This window comes from Neopsephotus bourkii, unplaced genomic scaffold, assembly GCF_033783945.1.
Source record: "Neopsephotus bourkii isolate Nb327-2 ecotype Australia unplaced genomic scaffold, CSIRO-AGI_Nbou_v1 NB_140, whole genome shotgun sequence".
Lineage (NCBI taxonomy): Eukaryota > Metazoa > Chordata > Aves > Psittaciformes > Psittacidae > Neopsephotus > Neopsephotus bourkii.
Window position 1 is genome coordinate 1,460,726 of NW_026900657.1, and position 27,943 is coordinate 1,488,668.

At 50.6% G+C, this 27,943-nt stretch overlaps 4 protein-coding genes and 2 non-coding genes across 7 annotated transcripts; 2 read left to right on the forward strand and 4 right to left on the reverse strand.

Annotated features, from left to right (window-relative positions):
• The first annotated feature begins 2,774 nt into the window (after positions 1 to 2,774).
• Positions 2,775 to 4,902, forward strand: CHCHD2 (coiled-coil-helix-coiled-coil-helix domain containing 2). The gene is made up of 4 exons (XM_061368979.1): positions 2,775 to 2,888; positions 3,326 to 3,563; positions 4,104 to 4,263; positions 4,662 to 4,902. Exons 1-4 carry the CDS (start codon positions 2,839 to 2,841, stop codon positions 4,670 to 4,672), a joined length of 459 nt encoding a protein of 152 aa, XP_061224963.1. The 5' UTR covers positions 2,775 to 2,838; the 3' UTR covers positions 4,673 to 4,902.
• Positions 4,903 to 7,463: 2,561 nt separating this feature from the next.
• PHKG1 (phosphorylase kinase catalytic subunit gamma 1) lies at positions 7,464 to 12,355 on the forward strand. Of its 2 annotated transcripts, none has more exons than XM_061368992.1 (10): positions 7,464 to 7,564; positions 7,776 to 7,906; positions 8,146 to 8,321; positions 8,605 to 8,659; positions 9,181 to 9,246; positions 9,408 to 9,571; positions 10,171 to 10,261; positions 11,109 to 11,262; positions 11,349 to 11,474; positions 12,068 to 12,355. In XM_061368992.1, the coding sequence occupies exons 2-10, from the start codon at positions 7,824 to 7,826 to the stop codon at positions 12,317 to 12,319; spliced, it is 1,167 nt and encodes a 388-aa protein (XP_061224976.1). In that variant the 5' UTR covers positions 7,464 to 7,564; positions 7,776 to 7,823; the 3' UTR covers positions 12,320 to 12,355. The 2 variants fall into 2 exon arrangements, with proteins under 2 accessions (XP_061224976.1, XP_061224983.1); XM_061368999.1 differs by having other exon boundaries at positions 7,477 to 7,531.
• A 720-nt stretch (positions 12,356 to 13,075) lies between these two features.
• On the reverse strand, positions 13,076 to 17,947 carry SUMF2 (sulfatase modifying factor 2). Its single transcript, XM_061369008.1, has 9 exons — positions 17,871 to 17,947; positions 17,434 to 17,590; positions 16,275 to 16,389; positions 15,668 to 15,712; positions 15,313 to 15,463; positions 14,759 to 14,814; positions 14,016 to 14,100; positions 13,375 to 13,540; positions 13,076 to 13,294 (listed from the first exon to the last, which is right to left on the reverse strand). Exons 1-9 carry the CDS (start codon positions 17,917 to 17,919, stop codon positions 13,189 to 13,191), a joined length of 930 nt encoding a protein of 309 aa, XP_061224992.1. The 5' UTR covers positions 17,920 to 17,947; the 3' UTR covers positions 13,076 to 13,188.
• Positions 17,948 to 18,975: 1,028 nt separating this feature from the next.
• On the reverse strand, positions 18,976 to 27,492 carry CCT6A (chaperonin containing TCP1 subunit 6A). The gene is made up of 14 exons (XM_061369066.1): positions 27,301 to 27,492; positions 26,987 to 27,050; positions 24,956 to 25,090; positions 24,230 to 24,403; positions 23,970 to 24,073; positions 23,324 to 23,434; positions 22,603 to 22,762; positions 22,258 to 22,340; positions 21,759 to 21,855; positions 20,527 to 20,674; positions 20,079 to 20,212; positions 19,867 to 19,969; positions 19,518 to 19,590; positions 18,976 to 19,340 (listed from the first exon to the last, which is right to left on the reverse strand). Exons 1-14 carry the CDS (start codon positions 27,432 to 27,434, stop codon positions 19,268 to 19,270), a joined length of 1,593 nt encoding a protein of 530 aa, XP_061225050.1. The 5' UTR covers positions 27,435 to 27,492; the 3' UTR covers positions 18,976 to 19,267.
• On the reverse strand, positions 23,570 to 23,701 carry LOC133220841 (small nucleolar RNA SNORA15). Its single transcript, XR_009727792.1, has one exon. It is a non-coding gene; the product is annotated as a small nucleolar RNA SNORA15 (small nucleolar RNA).
• On the reverse strand, positions 24,519 to 24,650 carry LOC133220847 (small nucleolar RNA SNORA22). Its single transcript, XR_009727793.1, has one exon. It is a non-coding gene; the product is annotated as a small nucleolar RNA SNORA22 (small nucleolar RNA).
• Positions 27,493 to 27,943: the final 451 nt, after the last annotated feature.

Sequence of the window (27,943 nt, forward strand, 5' to 3'; positions counted from 1 at the left end):
GGAATAAGATGGATACAACCAACAGCAATCAGGCTGGATCCTCTTTCCTTTATACCTCTCTATCAGCACTAGCATCAACACCCATCTGCCTGTAGTTTAAGAACCAGCCCTGGTCTACCAACACAAAAGTGGATGGAAACGTATCTTTGCTTGCTCTGACCCCCCATCACCACTGTTCTGGTTTTACTTCGGGGTGGCTCCTTGCTCTCCATCCCTTCCCTGTTTCCATTGTATTGATGGGCATCAGCAGATCCCAGAGCAAGTTCAGACCGAAGTTCTGCTCCTTTTCCCAAGGCAAGAGGAGGAAACACAATGGCAGCATTCACACTGCCCCTCACGCCACCCCTGCATGCATTGTTCTCCCAAACAAAACCCATTCAGAGAGAGACAGCTGCAAAATCACTTCAAGCCACAAGAATCCCTCTGCCAGCAAAGGGAAAATGAAAACGATTCATTAAAAGGAGTTAATAATTATAAATATTAATAAATGCTAGCATTAATATTAATAAATATTAATAAATACTAATAAATGTTAGTAAGGTAAAATAATTAAAATTAAATGAAATTAAATTAAAATTTAATTTAAAATGAATTAAAATAAAAATTTAACTTAATAAATTAATAAATACTGATAAATATTAAAAATATTCTGAATATTAATAAAAAGGAGTTGAGAAAACCACTCATAAAGAAATAAGTTGGTTGAACTCTAGCTGATGCATAAACTACAATAAAAACCTGCTCTCTACCCTGTGTGCTGCTATCCGTACAAGCCAGGGAGGGGACAACGGGAAGGAGCAGAGATAATCAAGATAGAAGGGGGCAAGCAAGAGATGCACTAAAGCAACAGGGAAACCAATCACCCGATCTCAGATGTTTGTGGCTTGGGCCTTAAATAAGATGAGGTTTAGGCATAGAATCACAGAAGAGTTGGAGTTGGAAAGGGCCTTAAGATCACAGAACTCCAATCCTCATGCCATGGGCAGGGATGCCTCACCCTAGACCATGTCAGCCCAAGGCTCTGTCCAGCCTGGCCCTGAACACTGCCAGGGATGGAGCATTCACCACATTCTCCTTTCTGGACACCAACCGGACACCATGGAAGCGTTGCTCTGAGGAAGTGCCAGGTCTGAAGTGAATTAATGACTGGAGTGCAAAGCTCACAGAGCCTCAGGGCATCTGACCAAACCCCAAAGACAGAGCTGCCCAGGGAGCAGGCAGGATGGAGAGAGCCCAAAAGTGAAAGAACCAGAGAAGGGATGCATGCAGAGATGAGCTCCCGCATTGGCACCAGCAGCTGGAACTGGTGGATGCCGCTGTTCTGAGCATGACGGATCATTTATATTTATCTCCTAATAATTTTGGCTTTTCTGTGCTTGCAGACTGCCATTGCTATATAAACTCACAGTATTAATGCTTCATTCATGTCAGGGGATGTAACTACTGCCTGTTGAATGAGGTTGAAATGCCTGGTCTTGCACAACTCCCTTACAACTGAAGAAATGGTGAACAAGAGATGTTTTACCACAGTAACGGCTTTATAACCAAGTGACAACATTAGAGTGTCATTTTGTGGATGAACGTGTGTGTATGTGCTCCCAGGACAAGAAGCAAAATGCTTGCTTATAATGGGAAACAGACTGGTTCAATGTCCTAGAATCACAGAATGCTTTGGGTTGGAAAGGACTTTATGATCATTCAGTTCCAATCTATTGAGCCTAATTGGTGAGGTTATTAACTAATTGGCGAGATTATTAACTAATTGGAGAGATTATTAACTAATTGGGTCTAATCCTGTGTATATTAGATGCTTTCAATGAGGTTTACATCATGAAAACCCAAACTTGTGTGCCATTATTAACTGAATAAGCAGCTGTTCAGATCAATTTTACCTCTGGATTGAAGCAATGCACTCTGCCTGGAATATAACTTGATTATATTCCAAGTTATATGGCATAACCTGCATTTTCCCCTTACCCTTATTAAATAACCCATTCCTCTCTAAATCTCCAAACCCCATTGTGTTTTGTCTAGAGAACTCCATTTAAGGAAGTGCACTGTTTACCTCAGTGTAACAGCTCGGGATGTAATTCCATGACTACACTGTGGAAGCGCTGACTTGTGTCTCTATGAGCTCTTTCCCGGTGTTCCCCGGGTTTCTCCATAGGGACCGATCCTCCATAGGCGCACGCTTAGACACCGTTTAACCATTTAGAAACAGTTCAGACACCGTTTAAGCGTTCAGAAACAGTTTAGACACCGTTTAACCGTTCAGAAACCGTTCAGAAACCGTTTAAACGCTCGGAAACCGTTTAACCGTTCAGAAACCGTTCAGAAACCGTTTAGACACCGTTTAACCGTTTAGAAACCGTTTAAACACCGTTTAACCTTTCAGAAACCGTTCAGACACCGTTTAACCGTTCAGAAACCGTTTAGACACCGTTTAACCGTTTAGAAACCGTTTAAACACCGTTTAACCGTTCAGAAACCGTTTAGACACCGTTTAACCGTTCAGAAACCGTTTAGACACCGTTTAGACACCGTTTAGACACCGTTTAACCGTTCAGAAACCGTTTAGACACCGTTTAGACACCGTTTAACCGTTAACCTCCACAACCCAAAGCTCCGCCATTGCTCCCCCCTCCGCCGTTTCCCACTAACCCGCCCGGGAAGGGGGCGTTTTCTGCGCAAGCCCCGCCTCCACGCACGGCGTTTGCGGCGCGACGTGAGCACGCACGGGCAGTGCCGTGTGACCTTCAGCAGCGGTTGGACGCTGTCCGGATCCGCTCTTCTCCTCCGCGCTCCGTTCCTCGCCTCAGCTCTCTCCACACCGCCGCGATGCCGAGGGGCGGCCGCAGCCGCACGTCCCGCGTGGCTCCCCCCGCCAGGTGAGGGCCGCTGGGCCCATTTCCTCCTCTCCTCACTCGCCTCTCAGTGTAGGCCGCGGGTGGCGAGGGCGTCTCCGCCATTGCGGGTTGAGCGGGGCCCGGGTGCTGTGGGCTCGGTTAGCGGGGCACGGGGATGGATGTGGAGCTCCTCAGCCGTCGCTCGGCGCAGGGCCTGGGCGTTAAGGCCCGATTTAATCAGCTCCTTTCGGGTTGTATCTCGTTAACCGCAGAACAGCGCAGTGCTTTGGGCGAGGGGGTGCTGGTGGCCTTTAAAACAGGCAAAAAGAAGCTCGAAAGCCTGACCTTGATGTGCATAAATCACTCGCCAGGACACTGAGTTCTTGCCGTCAGTGTGCAGGGTGTGATGAGGAGGAGCTTGTGCCTCTGCCCGGTGTGTTTGGAACCGTGACCTGAGCCTTCTCTTCATGTCCTTGCAGTCGGGCGCCACAAATGAGAGCTCCAGCTCCGGCACAGGCGCCTGTCCCAGCGGCGGCTCCGGCTTCTGCTGTGGCTGCTCCCGCGCCGAAGCAGCCTGGTCTGATGGCACAGATGGCTACAACTGCTGCTGGAGTGGCCGTGGGCTCTGCTGTGGGCCATACCATAGGCCACGCGCTGACAGGAGGATTTGGTGGAGGAAGCAGCTCTGAAGCTGCAAGGCCTGATATTACCTATCAGGTAAGAGAAAGCACAACTGAACACCTGCTAATGAGGTGCAGGTAACTTGGCAAAGCAGTTACATACAGGCTCAGGTAATTGCTGTAGACATAAAGCCTACACAAGTCATATCTTGTCATGGATACTCGACTCTCCAAGGTGGTTACCACAATCACCATGTCCTAAAACTAGCTCAAAGGGATGCAGGGGTGATCACATAGGGTATTAGAGTTGTTTTCTACCGTAGTGTTCTGATTCAGGCAGGACTTCCATGTACCAGATCTTATGATGGCAAGATCTAATGTGAGATCATCCTGTGCTGCTCAGACATTAAGATAATGATGTTACCCAAGTGTTTGTAATGTAGAAAACTGTTCAGAATGTGCCAGGCCACGGCTGGAAGCCTATTTTGTCCTTCAGCCCATTGTCTGTTTTCCATTTAAAAGACAACACAGCATTTTGACTGAAATGCAGGGAAGAAACACCCAGCAGCACCAGGGTGGTTTGGCCTCACAGGCTGGAGCTGTTGAAGGGTGCTTATGGGGGTGTCTGCTGTTTCAGGAGCCGCAGGCAGCCCAGCCTGCCTACCAGCAGCAGCAGCAGCAGTTTGCTCCTTGCCAGTATGAAATGAAGCAATTCCTGGAGTGTGCCCAGAACCAGACTGACCTCAAGCTGTGCGAGGGCTTCAGTGAGGTGCTGAAGCAATGCAGGTTTGCTAATGGTAAGTGAGCAGTGCTCCAGGCAGGTACTGAAGGAGTTGATCAGTAAAATGAATGTGGGAATAATGTCCTGGGTTTTTTTCAGTCCATGCAGTAAAGAATGGGGATACTTAGAGTACATGTACAGTGGAGTCTGTTACAGCAAGCTGCTGTCCTGTTTGGCTTCCTGTTTTGGTCCCATCCATATCGTTGGAGGTGGGGTGGTGTGGGGAAGGTGAATTCCCAAAGCTTTTCTGCATGGACTGAAGTTTACAGTGTGGGAGAGCGGTGGCAGCACACTTGGAAAATAGGCATTGCTGGTGTGTGGCCAGCTTAACATAAGGGAGAGGGAGCACCCCAACAGATCTGTCAGGGATCCAAACCTTACTACTGTTAACTTTGCCAACTCCTCTCCTTTCAGGTTTAGCCTAAGCCTTCAGAACAAGGCTGCTGAATGTCATCTTGCAAGAACTGATCTGTGAATGAAGAAAAAGCTTCAGTAATAAAGCCTAAAGTTGATACTTTACTAGTTCATGTATTCACACTCTTGTCCTCCTTGTGGCTTGATTCCTGCCATAGCCGCTACAGATGTGCTACAACTTACAGCTGCAAATTGATTTAGCACAAAATGGAAGAATGAATAAAGTGGAATGAGCTCATTTGTGTTACTGGTTTGCTGATTGTTGTGTTGAATGTAAGTGACACTGTGTATAAATAAACTGCTTGCTCTTCTGCTGTGAACACTTGAACCCCGCAGGCAACTTCTGCTGCTTAAAATGTGCAGTGACAGGGAGGTGGTGGCTGGCCCCACATGTGCTGCAGTTCCTCATGTGCTGGGCCTTGGCTCCACAGTAGCCTCCTGTTGCTCCTCAGAGCAAGCTCCATTCAAGAGGTTCTGACAAATCCCTCCCCTTGGCCGGGATCCCTGGTAGGATTACCTGGACAGCCCATAGGCTGCCATGCAGCTCTGTGCTCCGAGAGCTTCCATCAGAGCTGCAGTTCCTGATGATACCAGCTGAGGTTTTCTCTTCCTCCATGTTGTAACAAGAGCCTGATAGATGATGGGGTGCTCTGGCCTCTTTGCACCTCGTGTAGGCAATGGACAAAGCTGCTGCAGGAAGAGAACAAACCATCTCCATATAAGCGGTATTTACCGATGCAGGCTGCGAGCCCTCCTTTTCCCATCGGAGGGAGCAGTCAGCTCATGCCCTGCTGAGCCCCTGCAACTTGTGGAGGAAACGCTCCTGTGCCTCAGCTGGGCTGGAAGCTGCACGGAGGAGGGACCCTCACGGGGCAGTGCGGTGGGAATGAATGACCTTGCAGATTCCTGCTAAAAATACTAAAACCGGCGTGGCCTGGTTTTCCCGAACTGCTCCTGAAAACCTTCCTCCATCTCGGATCTGTCGTTCCTGGAAGTGAGAGGATAACATGGGTGTTGGGAAGGGGGATAAGGACAAACCGACCTTTCCCGGTGGCAGGAGCCGCTTTCCTCCTGCTGCTCAAGCTCCCACCCTCGGTGCTCACCGCTCTGAGAAAAAGAAGGGAAGGGGAAAGGGAAGAGCAGGAGCGGGCAGCGGGGAGGAGGCACCCGGGCACGCAGGGGCCGGGCAAGCCGAGGCCTCCCCTGCACCGCCGAGGAGCAGCTCGGGGCCGGCTCAACGCGGGGTTTAGCCCCGGGCCGGCGGGGGGGAGCCCCATCCGCGGCACCGCCGCTGGGCCCCGTTCCACACCCCCCCCCGCGCTGTATTTTTGGCTCGGCGGCCGCTCCTCGGCCCGCCCCGGCCGCTGCCCTTCGCCCGCCCGCGGGACGGGAACGCGAACGGGGCCGGGAACGGGGCGCTCCGCGGCGGCGGCGGACCCGGGCTGCCCGCGGCGAGGTGAGCGCAGCGGCGGCGGGGCGGGGGCCCGGGGGTGCCCGCGGACGTGGATCACGGCGTTACCTTGAGCGCTTTGTGTCCGTGTTTGCTCAGCTCCGGCCGGTTCCGGGGCCCGATGCTGGGGGGGGGGGGGGGTGGTGTCTGGAGGGGGAAATGAAGGGGTCGGGGGGAGCCACCCTCTTTCCGGCTTTAGCCTTGCCTTAGCCCGAGCTCTCCATCGGGATCTCAGTGGGTATTTGCGTGTTATTGAGGGTTCACCGAGGCAAAGACGCGAATCCACAGCAGCGGGGCGGGCATGGCCAGCGCCGCCTCCATTTGCGTTCCTCCATCGCTGCCTTAAGACAGAAACCTCTCTGTGCCACCCCAACCTCCTTTATTCCCCCTTTCCACTCCCATGGAGCTCTCACAGCTCTGATAATAGAACCGGCTTATCCTGGTAGTGCCCGGAGCAGCTGCTCTTCTATCAGGGTATATATATCGGGATATACATAATATCAGGGTATTATAAACGAGCTCCTGGCTCTCTCCCTCCCATCCGGCAGCACCCGCAGGTGCTCCCCGGCCTCCAGCCCTTCCCCAAACACCAACCCCAGGACTTGGAGTTTTCAGCTTCAAACCCTATAAAAGCTGATGTTTCCCCCACACACTTCGGAGATCTTTTCTTCTCCCGGCTCCTGTATTCCCGTTGGTTTCAGCCCCGATTGCTCTGGCGTTGCTACCAACACCTAAAACGTTGTTAAGAGCAAACCCGGAGCTCCAGAAACGCTCCAGCCCGCGTTAGACATCGCCCATAGCTTCGGTCCCTAAGCAGGTCAGAGCACTGATAAGAAGATTTGAACTCAGAGGTGCAAACCTGCCTGGCTGCGTCCTGGCAGAGGTTTCCCCCCCTCGGAGATGAAGGCAAAGGAAAACCTGCGCTGTTGGGGCTCTCTACCCTCCTGCTGGCACCCTAAGGGGACAGTTTTGCTGCTTCCCATGCATGTTGCTTGGTCTCCATGTGCTTGTGGAGCAGCTGGACCTGGACAATTGGGATTTCAGAATGCTTGGCACAGGAAGAAGCTGTTCCCAGGGCTTAAAGGGGAACGGCAGCGAACACCAGGGATCGGGAGGACTGGTTATTCCTCCTGTGCCAGAGCACTGTCACGGCATTCCCCCTCCGGGAAGGAGGAACGGGACGGGAGCCCTGCAGGCTGCTGGCAGCTGAGCATGCGAAGGAGCTCACTGATTCTGGCTTCTCTCATCCCGGAGCCCTGCCCTCAGCCCCGGCTGACCCCGCAGCCCCGCCTGTCCCCGCAGCACCTCAACCCCCCCAGCTCCTCACGCTGCTTCACCGCCCCTCGCACCCATTCCCCTCCTCAGTCCTTTTCCCGGGTTGGAGGAACCAGGAGGAGCGTGGCAAAGCCCTTGGCACACGGTAGGAACCGAAGGACGATGCCCCGTGAGCTGGGTGCGGATGCTTTACAGGAAGGGATGGGGTTTTGAGGTGCTGCAGCACTTCCTGAAGCCTTGGTCCCAGCCAGGCTGCTTCTGTCCCCAGTGGGATCTCCCTTTGGTTTGTGGTCCAGGATCTTCCTCCTCAATCTTTTCTCCTCTGGAGGGGATCAAAGGTCTCTGCCTCAATGCAGTGAGTGCCCATCCTTGCTCTTTTCTCCTTGCAGCTCCTTTCCACCAGCAAAGCCCAGACTGCCACCGGACAGGAGCCAGAGATGACCAAGGAAGAAGATCTGCCCGACTGGAACACATCCAAGGAGTTCTATGAAAAATATGAGCCGAAGGAGGTTTTGGGCAGGTAAAGCTTGGGTTTGTGTTCCTGTGTGCTCCAGTACAGCGTTCCCTGGGAATCTGATAGGAACAGGGCCCGTGGCAGCAGGGGGTTAAAAATAGCACGAAGCAGCATTTTCCATCAGCTCAGAATCTTCCATCCCAAGGGAGGGAAACCTCTTGGGCCTGAAAACACCGCCCAGCCCCGGTGCCAATGGGCTGGCGGGGGTTGGCAATGGGAGCCCCCATCAGTGCTGTCCCTGGCAGGGGGGTGAGCAGCGTGGTCCGTCGGTGCATCCACAAGACCACGCGGCAGGAGTACGCTGTGAAGATCATCGACATCACCGCAGGGAACATCTCCCCCAAGGAGGTGCAGGAGCTGCGAGAGGCCACCACCAAAGAGATCGACATCCTCCGGAAGGTCTCGGGCCACCCCAATGTCAGTAAGTCCGGCTCCGAGCATCAGGGCAAGGGGGGGGGTCTGCCCCATTTACCCCAGGAAGGGGTTTTGGGATGAAATCCTCCAGTGGTCCTAATGCGATGTGGGGCACCCACTCCGAGCAGCGTTAGCTCTGCCCCTGCACACAGATCAGCCGTGCCCAGGTTGTCTCCCCACCAAATCAACTCCTCATTAATTGAATTAGCAATTAAATCACCGGGTTTTAGTCCCTTAATGGATAGGAAGATGCTCTACACCGTGCTCATCCTCCCCGTGCTTTATTGCAGTCCAGCTGAAGGACAGCTACGAATCCAGCACCTTCTTCTTCTTGGTGTTTGACCTGTAAGTACCAGCTCGCCATCACCTCAAGCCCATTCCCTGCAGACAGCCAGCACTGGACCCAGCTTCTTATGGCCCAAACAGGGCTCAGTGGAGGGACAACCAGCTCTTGCTTAGGGTAGAAATGAGCCTCGGTTGCTCCCAGCAGTGTTTCCCTTCTGTCAGCGCTGCTCAGGTTTCCCTGTAACCTTTGGTGGGAGCTGCTGTGCATCCCCGCGGGTTATTTATATGCTCAGTGGCACCAGGGTGTATGTGACACCACAACCCCTGATGCCAGGGCAGTGGCAGGGACATCAGTGGGAGATGATGGCACTGGGAGAGCCCCATCCCAAACCTGCCCTCTCCAGGGACAGCCTTTCCCCTGCTGCCTGATGTTTTGCAGCACATAAAGGCATTTTTACCCCTTTCTTATTAAGGAGCCAGCTTGTCCTGTTGTGTTGCTAAGGGGCACTGACCCTCCTCAGGGGCCAGTTTTCCATTGCGGCTCAGCCACTGCCTCCCTTTTCCCTCCCTCCCTCCCACAGGATGAGGAGAGGGGAGCTCTTTGACTACCTCACTGAGAAAGTCACCTTGAGCGAGAAGGAGACGAGGTAGGGCCAGATGCTGAGAACCCCTTTGCAGAAGCAGAGGGTGTGTTCAAAGCAGCCGTGGGCAAAACCGGCCCCGGGGCTGAGTGCTCGCTGTTCCCATCCGCGGGAGCACGGTGCTGGTGGGCATTCGGGCTGGCAGAGCTGCTGTCACCCATCCCCAGGAAGATCATGCACGCGCTGCTGGAGGTGATCCAGTACCTGCACTCCATCAACATTGTCCACCGGGACCTGAAGCCGGAGAACATCCTCCTGGATGACGACATGAACATCAAGCTGACGGACTTCGGCTTCTCCTGCCAGCTGCAGGAGAATGAGAAGCTCAAAGGTAGGAGGATGATGCCCATGGCCACCACAAGTTCTAGAATCAACCAGACTGGAAAAAACCTTTAAGATCGTTAAGTCCAGCCTTTCCCCCAGCACTGCCAAGGCCACCACTAAGTCAGTGTGGTCTCTCCAGCCCCACTCTCCCCTTGGAGCCAGTCTTGCTGCCATGGTTGCAGATTGGTGCCTCTTGGCTTAGGGTGCGCTCCTGCTCACACATGAGCCTGGTTGTGCCCGCACACGGCCCCCATGCCACAGTCCTTGCCATGAAGAGGTACAAACCCATCCTGTTCTTTCCACTTCTCTTCCCCTCCAGTCAGTCCTCATCACCCCATCCATTTACCTCCCAACAGCAAGGCTTTTCCCCCCAGCTCCCACCCTGCATGGAGCCACCTATCCAACAACGGGCATCCCCTCCACTGGCTTCCCCATTGCTCTCTTCACTTGCTTTAAGCCACTGTAGTGCACCAAGAAAGGTCACCAGTGAGATTCACACGAGCCCCATCACTGGAATGATCCCAGCCCCCTGAGCACCCATCCTGGGTGGGGATGGCACAGTCCCTCCGGGGTGGCTCATGGGGATGCTGTGTCCTGTCCTGACAGAGATCTGCGGCACTCCTGGCTACCTGGCCCCCGAGATCCTGCAGTGCTCCATGGATGACGAGCACCAAGGCTATGGGAAGGAGGTGGATATGTGAGTGAGACCCCAGCCCCCAGAGCACAGTGACAGTGGGCACATGGGTTCCCATTTGAGCATCGGAAGGAGTTAAATGAGGCACCAAAGGCAACCTCAGGGGTTGCGAGGGGCTGTGCTGGTGACCAGGGGGCTCTGATACAGGGCTGAGGGGAGAAGCAGGCTGGGGTCAAGCTTGTCCCCCTCCTTCACCTTCTCACGTAGGGTTGAAAGCAGCACTTTGTGTTCACAACAATCAGCTCAGGCTCGGCTCCAAGACACAGGGGCCTTTTAAATACCCCCCCCATAGTAAGACCTGAGAGAGCAGCCAGCTCAGGGCCCTGCAAGGACTTTGCCACCATCTCTGGTGGCTTCAGGCGCAGGTGTGCAGGGATCAGAGGTGTAACCAAGCACTCAAAACACACTGGAGCATTACAGCCCCTTTTCAGCTTGAACAGGACACTTTAACACACCACAGCCTGAGCTGAACCAGCGCCAGAGCACCCAGCCTTGCTGTGCCATTGTGTCGCATCACATCCCACCCTCCTGCACCCTCTCCCTCCCCTATAAAACACAAGGAAGACAAATACCTTCGACCTCCAACTTCCTCCTGCAGCATCCGGGGCAGCAGCTTCACGAGCTCAGCTCAGAAACCCCAAACCCCTCCCCATCAGCAGGGCAGCCCCTGCTCCCCATTACCCATCAGGGCTGATGAGTCCCAGCAGCACACAGCAGGCAGGGCAGGCTCCTCCTGGTGCCCCAGGGAGGCAAAGCCACGTTGAGGGGAGCTCCTGAGCCACCTTTGGGGTGCAGATGCTGCCCTATGGGTGCCAGGCAGGGCTTTGGGGTCCATGTGGGTTACCTGCAGGTGGAGCACCGGGGTGATCATGTACACCTTGCTGGCCGGTTCGCCTCCCTTCTGGCACCGCAAGCAGATGCTGATGCTGCGGATGATCATGAATGGGGACTACCAGTTCGGCTCCCCGGAGTGGGACGACCGCTCGGACACTGTCAAGGACCTGGTAAGAGCTTGGGGATGGGAAAGCCTTGGTGTGGGGAAGTTGTGGACACCCGGGATAGCCCGGATGGAGCCGTTGTGCTGCTGCAGATCTCCCGGTTCCTGGTGGTGGACCCGCGGCAGCGGTACACGGCTGAAGAGGCGCTCGCACACCCCTTCTTCCAGCAGTACGATACGGAGGAGGTTCGGCACTTCAGCCCCTTCCGCAAGTTCAAGGTGAGGTTGGGGATGCGGTGACCTGGAGCCAAGAGGTGGGATGGATTTCCCAGCTGAACTGGGGGAAACTGGGAGTCAGGATGGCTGATGGACCTGGGCTTTGGCAGGATGCGGTGGTCTGGGAGGAGATGCTTCTCCCAGCACTGTTGTGCTTGCTTTGTGGTACTTCCTAAGGGCTTTTTCACAGAAGGGAATTAGAGAAGGGATAAACCTGCCTCCCGCTCCCATAGGATTCTATGAAGAAATAACAAGATCAGTTCTAAGGGGGAATCAATGAAGCTGACATCCCACAGGTGCATCAAATGATGCAAAAGTTGACAGAAGAGAGGAATCCTTTCCCTTCCCTACAGCCAGTCAATAGGGCAGTGCTAAGGCACCCAGAAGGGCGTTAGGTGACACGTTTAGGACTGACCCGTAGTTTTGCCATTAAGGAAAAAGCTCATTCCACACACACGGGACTAAACCTTGCGCCAGGAGCCAGGCTCCCTCCTGACTCCTCCACACAGGCGGCAGCCACATGGGATGCATGGGGGCTGATCTGGTCCTGCTGTAGGACTGAGCTCACACCCCAGCCTGTGCCCACTGTGCTGCAGGTGATCTGCCTGACCGTCCTGGCATCGGTCCGCATCTACTACCAGTACCGGCTCGTCAAGTCGGTCACCAGGGAGCTGGTGGTGCGGGACCCGTACGCCCTGAAGCCCGTCCGCAAGCTGATCGACGCCTGCGCCTTCAGGACCTACCGGCACTGGGTGAAGAAGGGGGAGGCGCAGAACAGAGCTGCCCTCTTCGAGAACACCTGCAAAGCCATCCTGCTGACGCTGGCGGCCGAGGAGGAGCTGTTCTGATCACGCTGGGAGCAGCGAGCTCGCTCACAAGGAATAAAACCTTTGAAAGCCAAAGGGTGATGCCTTTTGCTTTTGCTCTTTGCACTGGCCTCAAATCAGGTGCAGTGATTTGCCCTTGGGGTGTGTGTGTGCCCCCAGGGATGGGTTTGGAGGAGCTGCTCTAACAGAGCTGTAATCAGCTCCTGATGGGGAAGGCTCAGCCCTGGGCACTGAAGTGGGACCCTTGTGGGGCAGCCGCAGGTAGAGGAAGGATGAGCAGTGCGCTGAGCACTGTCTTCACCCCCAGTGTGCTCAGGGCTCCTGGTGCCATCAGGTTTGGTGGCAGAGTTTGTGCTGGTTGTAAGACTTAGGAGAGGTAGGTCACTGCTCTGTGCACTTAGAAATGAGCACAGGCATCATTTTGCCACTGCTCAACAGTCAGTAAAGGTGCCTTGTTCTGTTCCTGGGATGGCTCTGCAGATGGTACAGAGCCAGGAATTCCTGAGATGGGGACTGATGTACAAGTCCCCCTTCCAGAGATGTGCCCCCCACTGCTTTACCCCATCAGCAGCCCCTCAGGACAGCCCCATGTCCATGGTGGAAATGCAGGTCAGAGCAAACCCTGGTCCTGCACACATGCACCCCTCAGCTCGCTTAGAATGGACACCAAAAGGAGAGCTGTAATATCAACCAAACCACAGGGATGTTACAGATGAAGCACCCGGCCTGCCATTCCCAATCCCCCCTGGTGCCCCAGTATCCCGGTGCGGAAAACAGTTCTAGCTGGAAGTATTTAATGTTTTAAACTGGGGTTTAACAAAAGCGACTGCTGGGGGTTGCTGTTCATCTCCACAGGAGAAAATGCCCTCAGCTCTTCCTGAGTGACCTGCTCAGAGCTCAGGTTTGGTCCAGCTTTCCTTGGCCATGAGAGGCGGAACATCGGCAGCGCATCGGAAGCTGAGGTTGTCAGAGGCTGAGTCTGGTGTGTTCCCCATTCTCCCAGGGAAAAAGAAGAGACGGAAATCAGGGATCCTTCCTAGTGAACGCTTCCATCCTGGGACACTGCCCAGACCTACCTGGTAGTGACATGAGCTTTATGGTTTGCGGACCCATCGGCGGTGTCAATCCAGGAGGCACCTCTCAGGACCCACATGTTCTGAGCGCGCTGCCTTGATGCCAGCCCCGGAGCCAGGTACTCGGATGCGGTCCACTCCCAGGTGTTCCCCAGCAGGTCATAGAGCCCTGAGTGAGACATGGGAGGGTTTGAATTGTGAGAGCACATCTGTATGGGCTGAAAAAGCCCTCTGGTGTATGGAATCACGCACATCATTGCTGCAAGAGCACAGGTTAATGGTGAGACTGGGAACCAGCAGCTCTTCACTGTACTTCAAACTGGTCCCAAGTTACAACTGGACTTTTGACGTGTCCCATCTGTGTGAGGACATCTGCTGCCCTCAAACCAATGTGCTTGTGATTCGCAGGTAAATCACACTGAGGTGCAAAATAACTGACTTTAGTCAGAAGCAGGGCATGACTTGGTGCCTGTCTTCCAGCCTCGGTAACAACCATCACTGCTTCTGCTGGGCTTGGTTACTCTATCAAGATGCTGATGTGACCCCACTTCATACCCGAAACTGCCACAACTACAGGATTTTGTCAGCAGAGTTAATTTAGGAAGCAGAAGCCATTCCCCAAACCAGGGATGCCTGTTCTGTACCATAGCTGTTCTGAGGAGGGAATGCTGTCACCGGTGAGACGCCGTGATAACCATCTTCAGCCGTGTCGATCCTTGGGAAATCTCCCTGTGGGAAGAGAGATCATTCCAAAGACCACCATTGCCCCCACTCTTGGCAGAACTGTGTTACACCTGAACCATAGAAGTAACTCTCCATTGCAAATTACCACTACACAGCATTTCTGGCTGAGAGAGATCACTCAGCTTCTCCCAAGACAACCCCCTTTCCAAACAAATCTGTGTATGGATTTTTGGAAGCTGGAATCCTGGTTTTCCAGGGAAGCTGGGCTGAGCCTGCCCCCTCCAATGGACTCTTCATTAGGGACTGTAGTGATAGGACACGGGGTAATGGGTTAAAACTTGAAACAGGGGAAGTTTAGATTGGATATAAGGAGGAAATTCTTTCCTGTTACGGTGGTGAGGCACTGGAATGGGTTGCCCAGGGAGGTTGTGAATGCTCCATCCCTGGCAGTGTTCAAGGCCAGGTTGGATGAGGCCTTGGGTAATATGGTTTAGTGTGAGGTGTCCCTGCCCATGGCAGGGGGGTGGAACTCGATGATCTTAAGGTCCTTTCCAACCCTAACTATTCTATGATTCTATGATTTTGGATAACCCATCCGGAGCTCAATTCCGGTACTCTGCATTGCTTCCCAGGACTATCCAGCCACTTCAAACACCCCCCTCAGATGAGCTCAGTGTAGATGGGATGATTTTAAAGCTCTTACCTGCCACAGATTTGTACGGTTTGGCTGAAACTTGTTTCCCCAGGGATACACCCTTTCTGCAAGGAGGAAGAGCCACACGTTACCCTGTGCCAGGCCAACATCTCTATCAGCCTGTTTTTAACCAGGCTTTCATGTCCATCCTCTCCTGCTCAGCTCTGGACACAGAGAAAGGTTTTCTGGATGGGACTTGTCAGTGTCATCCCTACAGACAGTGCCAAGGAGAGATGGGAATCAGCAACAGCTTCCCATTCACAAACCATCACTCACATCAGGGAGTCCTGTGATCCCCTCAAGCAATCCCAGTCGCTGCTTTACGCCACCCTCAGTGTGTGGGGGCAGGTGGCTCACTCCTTGCCCCATTCCTTTGTTTAGGAACATACATTAAGACCATATATAAACCATTTCTTTCATAATAACAGTTTGACTCCCAGGCCAAAAGAGGGGGTTCAGCCCCACAGATTAACCTCCGGAAGCATCCCCTGATGGAGGTTTAGATCTGACACAATGAACACTGCTCAGTGCCTCAGTTTGGGAACAGAGCCTGGGGTACATACGCTCCAGTCCTCCCCTGGCAGCAAATTCCCACTCCTCCTCTGCCAGGAGCCTCTTCCCTTTCCAGGCACAGTATGCTTGCGCATCATTCCAGCTCACATGCAGCACCGGGTAATCCAGCCTGTCCTTTATGCTGGAGCCAGGACCTGAGGGCTGATAAGAATTGCATCAAACAGATTTTAATTGAGTTTATACATTTTTCAATTCAAAAGGGAACAAAGGACAGAACAGGGCAGGGAACATGCAGCACCCAGAGATGCTACTGTTTCCCTGGCTTTGGCCAGCAAGGTTCAGCACACACTAACACATGCATGCTCCCAGCACAGAGAGGACTCAGCACCCCAGGTCTTTACTTACTTGTCGCCAAAATGCCTTCTCAATGGGCAGCCACCAAGGGGCAGACTGGGAAAAGAAATGACACCGGATGAGAGCTGAGCTGGTGACCACCACCCCACAGTGTGGATGTTAACAAGAGCACGGGGTTTAGCCTGGAAATGGTTAAATACTGCCATTGGAGCTGGGTTATCACAGGCATTTTGATCATGCTTTCCAACAGAGGTGTCTGCTTTCAAAAGGGAAACCAGATGAAGAAGCCCAAGCTGGTTACGGTTTCTATTTCAAGGTTTGGTTAATATAGTACTTTGAAATGCTCTTTTCTCCCAGCTCCCTGGAGCAAATCATGAGCCCAATCTGACAGTGTTTGGAGAGGATGTGAACACAGCAGCACTATAAATCTCCTCAGGCTCAACCCTGCTGTTAGGTTCAGAAGCAAACCAACCCAAACCTAAAGACAAACCACTGAGAATGGCCAGGCTCTGCACTGAGCGGCAGCTGCTAGTCAGTGGAAGAGCAATACCAGCAAGTGTGTCTCCTCCTGTGGTTTTATTCCATTTAAACCAGAGAGGTCAGGAATCCCACCTCCATCCCCATCACTGAAACCCATCCCCACAGGGTTTAGGTTTACCTCTAGTTTTTGGGTGACCTTTTTCTTCAGCTCTTCAGATACGAAATCCTCAAAGACAAAGCTCCAGCCAAACGCTTCTGCTTCTGTTTTGTACTTCTTTTCTCTAACAAACTCCCTGGCACAAACACAACACACTCAGGTGGCTGGGGGAGAGTTCTCCAAGAGTCACATCACCAAAGACGCAGCAAGATCAGAGCAAGGCAAAACATACCCAACCTAGAGACATCCCATCTGCAGAGCATCCCAGCTCCTCCCCAGCACAGCTCAGGCCAGTTTGATACAGACTGAACAGATAAAGCAGCCCAATTTCATCTGTTCCCAGATGTGACAGGGGTTTCTGTTACCCATGAGGGCAAACTCACCCCGCACTCTGCTCTTCCATAAAAGATAATGATTTCACAGACCAAAAATCCCTTAAAGGCCACTAAACCCACAGCTGCTGTTAGTGAAGCAGCCCTACACTGCAAAAACATATGTCACATGCTGCTGAATAATCTCACCCTGCTTCTACCCCATTTACTTCCTCACTGCCTAAGTTGCACTAACAGCCATTACTGAGTGTTGCTGGGTAGTCAGTGGTGTGTGGAAGCACTGCCTCTTCTTAAGCAACAAGGACTCAGCCAGGCAAATAAAGGCATTTCCCTCAGTGCATTTATTAGTGCTCTATACAAGGGCTCCTGTAAAATACGTGGAGTGATCTGGTGTTTGAGAATGGAAATGGAACCTATAGGAACATGCGATCTGAAGCAGCACAGCCCTGTATGTAAGAACACACACACACACACAGAAGTGCGTTTGCAAGGAAGAAGAAAAGAGAAAGGGAAAAGAAAAAAGGAAGGGAAAAGAAAAAAGGGAAAAGAAAAAAGAAAAGGGATAAGAAGAAGAGAGGGAGAAGGAGAAAAGTTAAAGAAGAAGCAAAGGAAAAGAAGAAGAAAAGGAGAAAAAGAGGGGGAAAGGAAGCATTTTTGTGAGCTATACTGGTAAGATGCTTCAGCTTGTACCCCTAGAGATGATTTATTACTGACACATTCTTTTGTCCTAATGGCAGCATCCCAGGGCTGGCTCTCAGACCTGGGAACCAGCCCCAGATGACCTAGCACCCTCCAGGCTACCACTGTAACCCACACAGAGCCAAACCTCCCCAACCCTTCACCCTTACCTGAAATCCCTGTTTGTGACGGGGTATTTATCAACAGCAAACGGCTTCACTGTCACCTCCCTGACGGGCCCCTCTTCATTCCTCTTCTCCAGGGAGCTGGATCCCATCTGGAACTTCCCACCAGGCAGCTGCACCATGCTGGCATCCTGGGCAAACGCTGAGAAGGGAAGAAACTCGGTGTAAGAACTTTCATTGAACACGAGCACACAGGACAGTAAGGAGTATTCGCAGTAAAGTCCCTTGATGTACTGGAGATCGGGTTATCTCCTACGTACATAACTGTAGGGGTATGTTAGCAACTACGGCTTGTGTTTGATAACCAGCTTTAGAACGCTTCAAGCCACATCTCCCGTGTGCCTCGGGGCAGGGAATGGCTCCAACCGGGTGCAATCATCCCGGCAGCCCCGTTAACGGAGCGCTGTGCTCCCCGGGCTCACCGCGCAGCACACAGCCGCACGCCAGCAGCGCCAGCGCCGCAGCGGCCATCACCCCGGCCTCCAACCGCAATGACACGGAAGAGCTGCGGGTGTCGGGAGGCGCTTCCGGGACCTTCTGCACGGCGGGAGTTCCGGGATAGGGACCGCGTGGTTGGGTGTGAGCAGCGGGTACTGACACCCTGCCTGGTGCTGGGGGCACCGAGAGTCACCGCCATCCTGAGCCACCGGCTGAAGGGGTGTGAGAGGGGTTAGGGTTAGTGGTTGTTATTTAAGGATGCTTTTATGGTGCTATAGCAGCCGCACGTGAGCAGGGAAGCCTGGCTGCTAACAAAGCACAACGGGGATTAAGAAAGATCATTTAGGAGGGTAGGAACCCACTCCTCCCTTTTACCCCAGCAGCTTGCCTGCACAGGCTTGAGCTGGAGCTGCAGCTCTGCCCTAAGCCAGTTCATAGCCCTAGCTATCCATTAATATTTAATGCAGCAGTATTAAAAAAACAAGCACCACGTCGTAACAAGGCTGATGACACACACTGGCTCTTTCACCACTCCTCCAAACAAGTTAAATGGCTCAGTTCCATTTGTAAGGAAGTACAAAGCTATGAAGTGATCAATGCAACCCAGTTTTACAACATAAGAGCATACTCCAGCTCTGAGCCCAGGCTCCCCCAGCAGCAGAGCCTCTTTTTCTGTTTTGCCTATAGTGTAAACCACCCTGAGGCTCATGGAACCTACGCAGGGTCAGGTTCAGTTAGTACTTGGATAGGAGACCACCTGGGAAGCCCAGGTGCTGCAGGCTTTTTGGCAGCTGTGAAAGAAAGGTTTTTGTACAAGGATGATGTTTTGAGTCATTTGGCCAACTGGACCACAAGAGAGAAAGGCACTGAGAGAATTAGCCACTGTAGAGATGATCGCAGGCTGGATGCTGGGAATGCATCCATAGATGCAGATGAAGTCAAATGTACACAACCCATGTAGTGGAAATTTACTGGTTTCAACACTGTCCTTGAGAGCCAGACAGCACAGGTCAAGGCCTGCAGCCCACTGGAACCAGAATGTTCCCAACCTTGGCCCAAGGGAGGTGAAGTTTTAAATAAGCAAGAGGCTAAAGCGCAGAACATAACAGTTTATTGGGTAGAAAGAAAAGCAACTTCAGTTGTACACATCAGTGAAATGAAAAATAAATAACTGAGTTTTAGAGCCAAATGTCTGATCAAGTTGCTATTATTTTGACTGGCCACATGTTTACCAAAGAGGGGCTGCTTGTGACAGCAGAGGAGCTTCTGTTGCTGGGACAATCCACCACAGCCAAGGAAACCGCATCTTTGGGTGGATTCCTTACAAACGTTCCACGGGGCACTTCTGGAGCTGACCACCACCCGCAACAACAGATCCAAGTCAGCCTTTAAGAGAAGAGAGTCCAGCGCGCATGATCTCATCCACCAAGAGAATGTTGCTAGCGATCTCCGTGCTAGACATAGAACAAATAGTGTTAGAAGAGCCACTTGACAGAGTTCAAAAACAATTCAGCTTCATTTCTGCCTTTCCAGACAGCCTCCCCTACAAAGGAGGGCTCCATTCCACATTATCAATTGCAGTGATCAAATAAAATGTAACTATTTGAAGTTAAAACAGGGTTAATATTTACCATGAATGAAGCAGTTGCTTTTTGACATTGTAGTTATCCCAGATTCCAGCTACTGCAGCGACCATTGGCTCACCTGCAAAAGTACAATGGTCTTTAAATAATCGACTCATAGAATTCAAAGACTTTCCACTGTTTAACATGTGATACTGGTACGTTCAACACAGTGTTACGGTTCACAAGGAGCTTAACAGAATGCAATGAAGTACCCCAGTGCACCAAGCCTGAAGCACCAGGAAACCTGCAGAGCTATTTATGGAAAGAGGGATAGCTGTCTGCACTCAGAGCAACTTTGTTCTTCCTGCAGCTCAGCCATGACAAGTTCCTACTAGAGCACTGAGGCAGCTCTTACCAGTGTTCAGATCAACCCCAGTGAGCTGCCCTGACTCTGCATGCTCTGTCTGAACCTTCACTAGCGTTTCCTGGGGATCATAACCAGCGTTCTGAGCGAGAACCTGCAAGAGAACAGAGACATTAGTTCATGTTAATTAAAAGAGACCTCCAGCAGGCAAAGCAATGGGTCTTGGCATGCTTTAAAGCCGCTTTATTCAGAGTTCCTCGTACCTTAGGAATGATGAGCAGAGCATCAGCAAAAGCCTGAACTCCAAGCTGGACTCTTCCTTTTACATTAGGTTTATGCTTAAGAAGAGCACTAGCTACTGCCACTTCTAGGGCACCTGCTCCTGGAACCACACATCCTGCAAGGGAAAACTTGACAGTGACACTTCACAATCAGCACCTATCCCAGTTTAAGCAGCTAATTATCAGTGTAGTTTGACCTCTTTATCTTTTGAAAGGCAGCTTTTGTCTGATCAGGTGAATACTTACACAGTTAACTACTTGTAAATACAAAGGATAAGAACAGTAATGGTTAACTGGAAGCACTTCACACTGAAATACACTGAGCTTGGTGTCTGACTGCATGAGATACCAATGAAACCAATATAAAAATCACTGATTTCAAGGTTTCAACAGAAGATCCTTAATATCCCTGAACAGAGCAGAGCCTTACCATCCTCAATAGCATTTTTAACAGCACGCAGCCCATCTCTTACTGCATCCTTGATCTGTGTGAGTGTATGCTTATTTGGTCCCCTGATCAACAGGGTGACAGAGCGGGGGTTGTCACATTTCTCAATAAAGGTGTATTTCTCTTCACCCTGTGAAAAACCATAGGGTTACATACTCATGTCATTATTTGCTCAATGTATACACCTAGTCAGAAAAATTGAACACTTTCAGATTCAGTTCTGCACTCAAAGCATTCCAGAAAGTGATGAGAAGCACGAGAACCTTATTTCTGTTTTCTCAACTTTACAGATACTAAAAGCGTAACATGCAAATAACAGGAAAATACAGCAAGAGCAAACATCCAGGTAGATGTTCACACACAAGTGGGACATTGGGATGTGAAATGCCACCAGCCTCTATCCCCATCCCACTAAAGCTGTTAAAACACTTAAGAAAACTCCATGCACAGATCTATCAAGACAAAAGAAAAGGTGGCACCAAATTAGGTGTATTCAACCTATTCATTGATCGATGAGAAAAATGAACATGAGTCGGCTTCAGTGTGCGTTCGCAACCCAGAAACCAACCGTATCCTGGGCTGCATCAAAAGGAGCGTGACCAGCAGGTCAAAGGAGGTGATCCTGCCCCTCTACTCTGCTTTTGTGAGACCTTGCTTGGAGTATTGTGTGCAGTTCTGGTGTCCTCAACATACAAAGGACATGGAACTGTTGGAACAAGTCCAGAGGAGGCCATGAGGATGATCAGGAGACTGGAGCACCTCCCATATGAAGACAGGCTGAGAAAGTTGGGGCTGTTCAGCCTGGAGAAGGCTGCGTGGAGACCTCATAGCAGCCTTCCAGTATCTGAAGGGGGCCTATAGGGATGCTGGGTGTAGACTCTTCATTAGGGACTGCAGTGATAGGACAAGGGGTAACAGGTTCAAACTTAAACAGGGGAAGTTTAGATTGGATATAAGGAGGAAATTCTTTCCTGTTAGGGTGCTGAGGCACTGGAATGGGTTGCCCATGGAGGTTGTGAATGCTCCATCCCTGGCAGTGTTCAAGGCTAGGTTGGACGAGGCCTTGGGTAATACGGTTTAGAGCAAGGTGTCCCTGCCCATGGCAGGGGGGTTGGAACTGGATGATCTTAAGGTCCTTCCTTTCCAACCCTAACTATTCTATGATTCTGTGATTCTATTAACCTGCCTTCAGCTGAAAGCTGTGTCATACTCACCAATGTATATTCATAGACAAGCCCTGCATGTCCCAGACAGTCAACAGTGAGATCGTCCAAGCAATTCATGGCAGTACCACCACATGCAAGGGTCAATCTGAGAAAGAATGTGTACAGCTTAGCACTTGCTTTGTGTTAAGCACTGTCTGAAGTCACTAATGTAACAGCAGTACTTCAGCATGCAGAACACCACACTGCTTGGAGCAGTTTGCTTCTGTTCATGAAAAGAGCTCTTCACAAAAATAAGTGTGTAGAATTAAGTCTCCTCTACAGGTATCTAGATGCGAAGAGTCAGCTGCAATTCCTGCATCACCCAGCGTGCAGAACTGATATTCCTACAGTTTGTACAAACTACCCTAAATAACACCAGCAAAAGCTGGTGAGATTGAAATGGACTTTTTAGTGCGAGTCCTTTAAAAGTGGATTCAAACCAGACTTGGCTCACTGCTCAGATTTGGAAAAGCATGTTATTTAACCTCTCCTCTCCACAGAAACTGACCTTTCCATGTTCCTCCTTTTAGCTCTCCGCAAAGCAACTATTCCTTCTTTTGCAAGTGCATCCAAGGAAACTGGGTCAATTCCCTAGAAATAAAGGAAGTGACCATCAGGATAAAGAAAAAGCTAAACACATCCTCTCTCAATCTGACACTAATGAGTGAGTTCTCCCCCAGGGCTCAAAGTTCTCAAATAGGAACTGTATGCATATATGCGAAAGTACATCAGCCTCAATTCAGCTATTTCTGTCTGCAGAATGGTATACAAAGGGAGTCAAATAGCACATGGCTGGCCAGGAGAGCCAGCACTACAAATTCATTTTTCTAGTTAGTTATATCCTTCATCTCACCTTCTGGTTGATCACAATAAATCCTTTATCTGAATTGCCACAGACTCTTCTTTTGAAGTCTGTGATTTTTTTCACTCTGTCTTCAATGAATTTTCTTTCTGCTTTCACAAGCTTCTCTCTCTCTTCAGCACTTTTATAGAAGAATCCAGAGCTCACCTCTCTAAAGAAGGAAAACATCCCACAACGATAATGAAAAACCAGTAAAAACCCCTCTCCTCTGTGCTGCAGAAATAAACTTAAATATCAGTCCTTTCAGCAACATTTTAAAGAAATCAATATAGAACAACCACGCCACTCCCCTGCCCCAGACCAGCATGCAGAATACAGCTGTTCTGGTCTCTAGTTCAGAGCTTTTCCATTGCAAGAAATAAGGCACATATTTGAAAATGAGCAAACTCCAGATTATGTATTTAGACGTTTCTTTAGAATATAAAATTATACCCAAGAAAGGAAGGACTTCCATCTTTCTTTTCTCCAATGAAATAATGAAACCAAAACCCACTATGAAGCTCTGCCTCTCAAAGGTGTTTTCTCAGCCACCAGCTTCCCCTTCCTAAAAGAGGACAGCAGGAGCACTACTTATTCTACTCCACCTTCTACACTACCTGCCTTGTTGTGGAAAAGCCTATGCAGTCTTTCAGGTTCTTATTTAAGCACACCTTAAACACGTCTTGAAAGATAGGAGCATTTTCTGCTCCTTACCTTGCTGCTGTGTACTTACGTTTTCTCATATTCTAAAGATACATTGCAAATAAGAACATAAGCATCTTCGATTCTTTTCTTCATGTCAGGATGACGAGCACCATGGTCCAAAACCAGCCCCCTAATCAGCCTGGAAGATTAGAAAGCATTTTGTGTGTCAACAAACACATACAGGAGACACATATTTCATGGAAGTGCAGGCAAGTCAGAAAATTGACCAGCTGCACTGTCAAATACAAACTGCCTGTGTTGGGAGTTAACAACCATGTATTCCACTTCCAAAGGCATGCCCACTCATGTAAAAAGCATACCAGGCAGTGTGAAAAAGGAATTTATTCTGGCATAGTGTCTGACTGCATTAGCTACTGAGGAAAGCTAGTGCAGAATTCATCCATGCCTATGGTATTTCCAACTAGATGACTACAATCCAGTTTCCATTCATCAAATGCTATTTCGTACTTGGACAGATATGAGCCTAAAGCATAATGGAACTACAGACACTATTACTCAGAAAAAGTATTTATTCAAGTTGTGTAAAAGCCTAAGCCAGTGTTACTCTTTGCTATTCAAAAATCCAAACTCTTCTAAAAAGAAAACAAAACTCCCAGAACTACTCAAAGATCAGGGCATCATTAAACTGAAGCTCAAAGATACTTATTACTTACGTTGTGTCAGTTTCTGATTTGTGCTTCATCTCCATAATCTCTACCATGTGGAGGTCAATAGGCTCATTTGGTTTTCTAATTATCAAAACAGAATCTACTATAGCCTGGAAGAGAGGGAAGGGGGTTAAAAAAACCCCAAGACAACCATTAGTCTTCCGAAGTACAAGTTCACATCTTCCCATCCACCTTTCACTCAAGTCAGAATCAGCTCTGTAAGACCTCTTCACACTAAAAGAGGCAGAAAACACAGACAGACCTACCTCCGTTAGGATGTCAGCAAGCTCTGCATGAACTTTAGTACGGAGGGATGTTCTGGCAACATCTATGAGGGTCTCCCTGTCCATTTTCTTGGTTACTTTCACCTGCTCCAGAACTTCAAGTGCTTTTTCCTTTGCAAACTCAAACCCTTCTGCTACTATTCTAGGGTGCAAACCCTAGAACAAGGAAAGAAATGTAATCACTAGACAGCAAAAGACAACGTAGTACTTTTTCCTGAACTAGAACCTGCAGTTTCAACACTCCATGTCAAAACATCATACAAAACCAAGAAAATGTACTGTCCTTCTGAATACATGTAAAAGGAATGCAAATCCTTCCAATGCAGAGGAAAAGTACAGATTCTTCTAGCACAGAATTGAAACCAAGGGAACTACAAAGCACACTTGGGTGTTCACTGTGCAGTACAAATGCCTATTCTGTAACTACAACATCTAAAATACCTACTATCAGGGAAGATCTCCTTGTAAACACAGAAGCATCATTTTAACTTGCATAACACAGACAGGGTATCGGACAAAACCTATCAAAAGCTATAGTATCAATAACCAGTGGGTTTAGTTTTGAACAAGTCACTCATTTTAAAGCAAAAACATAGATTCACTTTCATGTTTGACTTAAGAGTATTAAGTGTCAAAAAAAACCAAGCTGAATGGTCTCAGATGAAGCATCTAACTTGTCCACCTACCAAAGAAATACTGCATACATACCTCAGAGATATACAGGTCTGCCTGCTTTAGGAGCTCACCAATGATCAAGACATTTGAAGTGGTGCCATCTCCAGTGATGTCATCTTGTGCTGTTGCTGCTTTTGCTATCAAAGAGGCTGTAGGGTGTTGTATTTGCTAAACAAAAACAAGAAGCTGAGCTTAAGTCTTCCTGCACGGGTACAGGAAGCAAGTAATTTTCAACCAGCTAAATGAAATCTTTAAGAACTAGTTGATGTTTTCATGGTTCATGTCTATTCTGCAGGTTTCAACAAGTAATACCAATAATTTTGACAATAAGTGGATGGAATTATCCATGTAACACTAATTCCCCCCTCAGATTATGCATCTATACACAAAAACACTGAGTGCTAAGGGCCAAACTAGTCATCCACTCCCAATTAGCTTGGCAGAGCCCTTCTCTCCTTTAGGCAAAGGATGCATCATCACAACTGGACTGTTGCTGGCACTAAATCCAGCACGTTTAGAGCTAATTTAGGAATCTCTTCATGATCAGTGGTGTACCTGCCCTGACTGGTTTGCTATTCCTTTGGCAGTTTACTTAAGAAACTAAAGAACATTCAATTAGTATGTTTCTTGCCAGTTGCTCTGCTAAACAGTACACTTGGTGTTCCAGTTCTGAGCATCATGCCTGCCCAGCCAGACTTCACAACCACCATGTGTCCTTGCGTTACTTACAGAGAACACACACATCACTTAGCATCTCCAATGGTTGCCTGAAGTGTATCTTAACACAGGTTGGAGCCTATGAACCTACAGAAAGGTACCTACAGCTGAAAAGATTGGTGCTCAGTAACTGTACTAGAGTCCTGCGTTGGAAAGGATCTTAAAGCTCATCCAGTTCCACCCCCCTGCCACAGGCAGGGTCACCTTCCACAGGAAGCTCCAAGCCCTGTCCAACCTGGCCTTAAACAGTGCCAGGGATGGGGCAGCCACAGCTTCTCTGGGCAGCCTGTGCTAGTGCCTCAGCACCCTCACTGTGAAGAACTTCTTCCTAATATCTAATCTAAACCTCCCCTCTGTTTAAAGCTGTTCCCCCTTGTCCTGTCCCTACTTGCTCTTATAAAAAGCCCCTCTCCAAGTTTCTTCTTGACTCCTTCAGGCACTGGAAGCTGCTCAAAGGTCTCCCAGAGCCTTCTCTTCTGCAGGGTAAACAAGCCCAACTCAGCCTGTTTCCCCATAGCAGAAGTCCTCCAGCCTGTGAGCATCTCTGTGGCTCCTCTGGACTCGTTCAAGCAGGTCCGCATGCTTCTTACATTGGGGCCCCAGAGCTGAACACAGAAGTCCAGGTGGGTGAGCAGAGAGAGACAGAATCCAATGGGACCATTTATCCTCTCATTCAGCTTTTTATTATTATTTTCTTTGAAGTACTACCTCCAGTATGAAAGAAGTGATTTAACAATGTTTTTCCTATCTCCCAGATCACTGTGTACATTAACTTCAATACTTCATGCTGAATTACAACAGCTAGTAGAGTGCAATACTCCACAGGCACTAACAGGCCCTGCTCAGCTGGAGGCACGCTGCAACCCAATAGCACCAGGACCCACCATGGGCCCAACCTGACACACCCAGCATGTGAGACCCAGTGCAGTGAGTAGCAGGGTAGCATCACCCCTATGGTGTGGATACCATGATACACCTCCTGTCTCAACATGCAAGAGCTATTGGCTGCATCTATCACCCAGTTTTAAACACCATGGCAAACTCTGCTGTCTTAAAGCTGCTCAAGCACCACCAAAGTATGCTTTCTGTAAGCAAAACGGAAGACACGTAAGCGCCAATTTCATTATTTTAACAGCTCACGTTTCCTTTTAACCTGCCAAATTAGCACACAAATTTCATTCAACACCTACCACGCTGCCCTTCTTTATCTTCCCCCCGAGGAGCACTAAGCCCTCAGCGAACGCCACAGAAACACGGATCGGCGGCTATGCAGGACGTGGTCCCCCCTCAGCCCTAGGCACCCCAGTGCCATACCCAAGGCTCCCTCCCCCTCGAGCTCCAGCTCACCATTTCCTGCAGCAGCACGTTGCCATCTTTGGTCAGCTTGATGTCCCCCGAGGCCGACACCAGCCTGTGGGCGACACAAGGCGGGTGAGCAGCGCCCCAGCCCCAGCCCCAGCACCCGTGCCTGCCCCAGGGCCCACACCGTCCTCCCCCCCCCATTCATCCCGCTCCACCGGCCGCGCAGCCTCCGCCTTTGTCCCTCGCCATGCGGCAGTGGCGCCAGGGCTCCCCCTGCCTCTCCCCTCACGCCCCAACCGCCGCTCGGAGGAGCCTTCCCCCCCCAAAACCCCAGAGGGAGGCGCAGGGGGTCCCCTCACATCTTTATGGTGCCCTTAGGGCCCAGGTTGGTCCTCAACACATCCTGGAGACCGCGGGCTGCGCTGATGTTAACCGCTAGCGCTGCCTGGGCGCGGGCCACCTCCGCCTTGGGGTTAAGGTTCTTCACCGCCATAGTCACCGCACCACACCGCGCCGCACTGGGCCAAGCCGGGCGGGGTAGACCTGGCCTCCCTCCCCGCCCCTTCTAGAACACTCCGAGGCGCGCTCACGCCTATTGGCCCGCCGGCAAGCCAGCCGCGTTCCTATTGGCTGCAGCGCCTGTCGCTCCAGCGCCGGCCCGGCCCGCCCCGTCGCTGAGCCAGTCGGGAGGCGGGCGCGGTGGCTGACGGGGCTCCTGAGGCGGAGCGGCTGCAAGCGGAGGGGCTGGCGCTGAGCGCCGTGAGGCGGTGCCTTTGAGCGGGCATGGTCGGTCGGAATCCCACCCTTCATGTGACAGGGCCCGCCTCCCGCAGGTTCGCGGAACTGTGAGAATAAATAATTAAACGTGAGGATTTAACTTTAGAGGGATAGAATTAATAGTTAAGCGGCCCGGATTAATAATCAAAATGATTCTTGGAAAAATTCAGAGTTGAGGTTAATGAAAATGTGGAGATCAGTGCAACTTTGACAGGCACTGGAAGC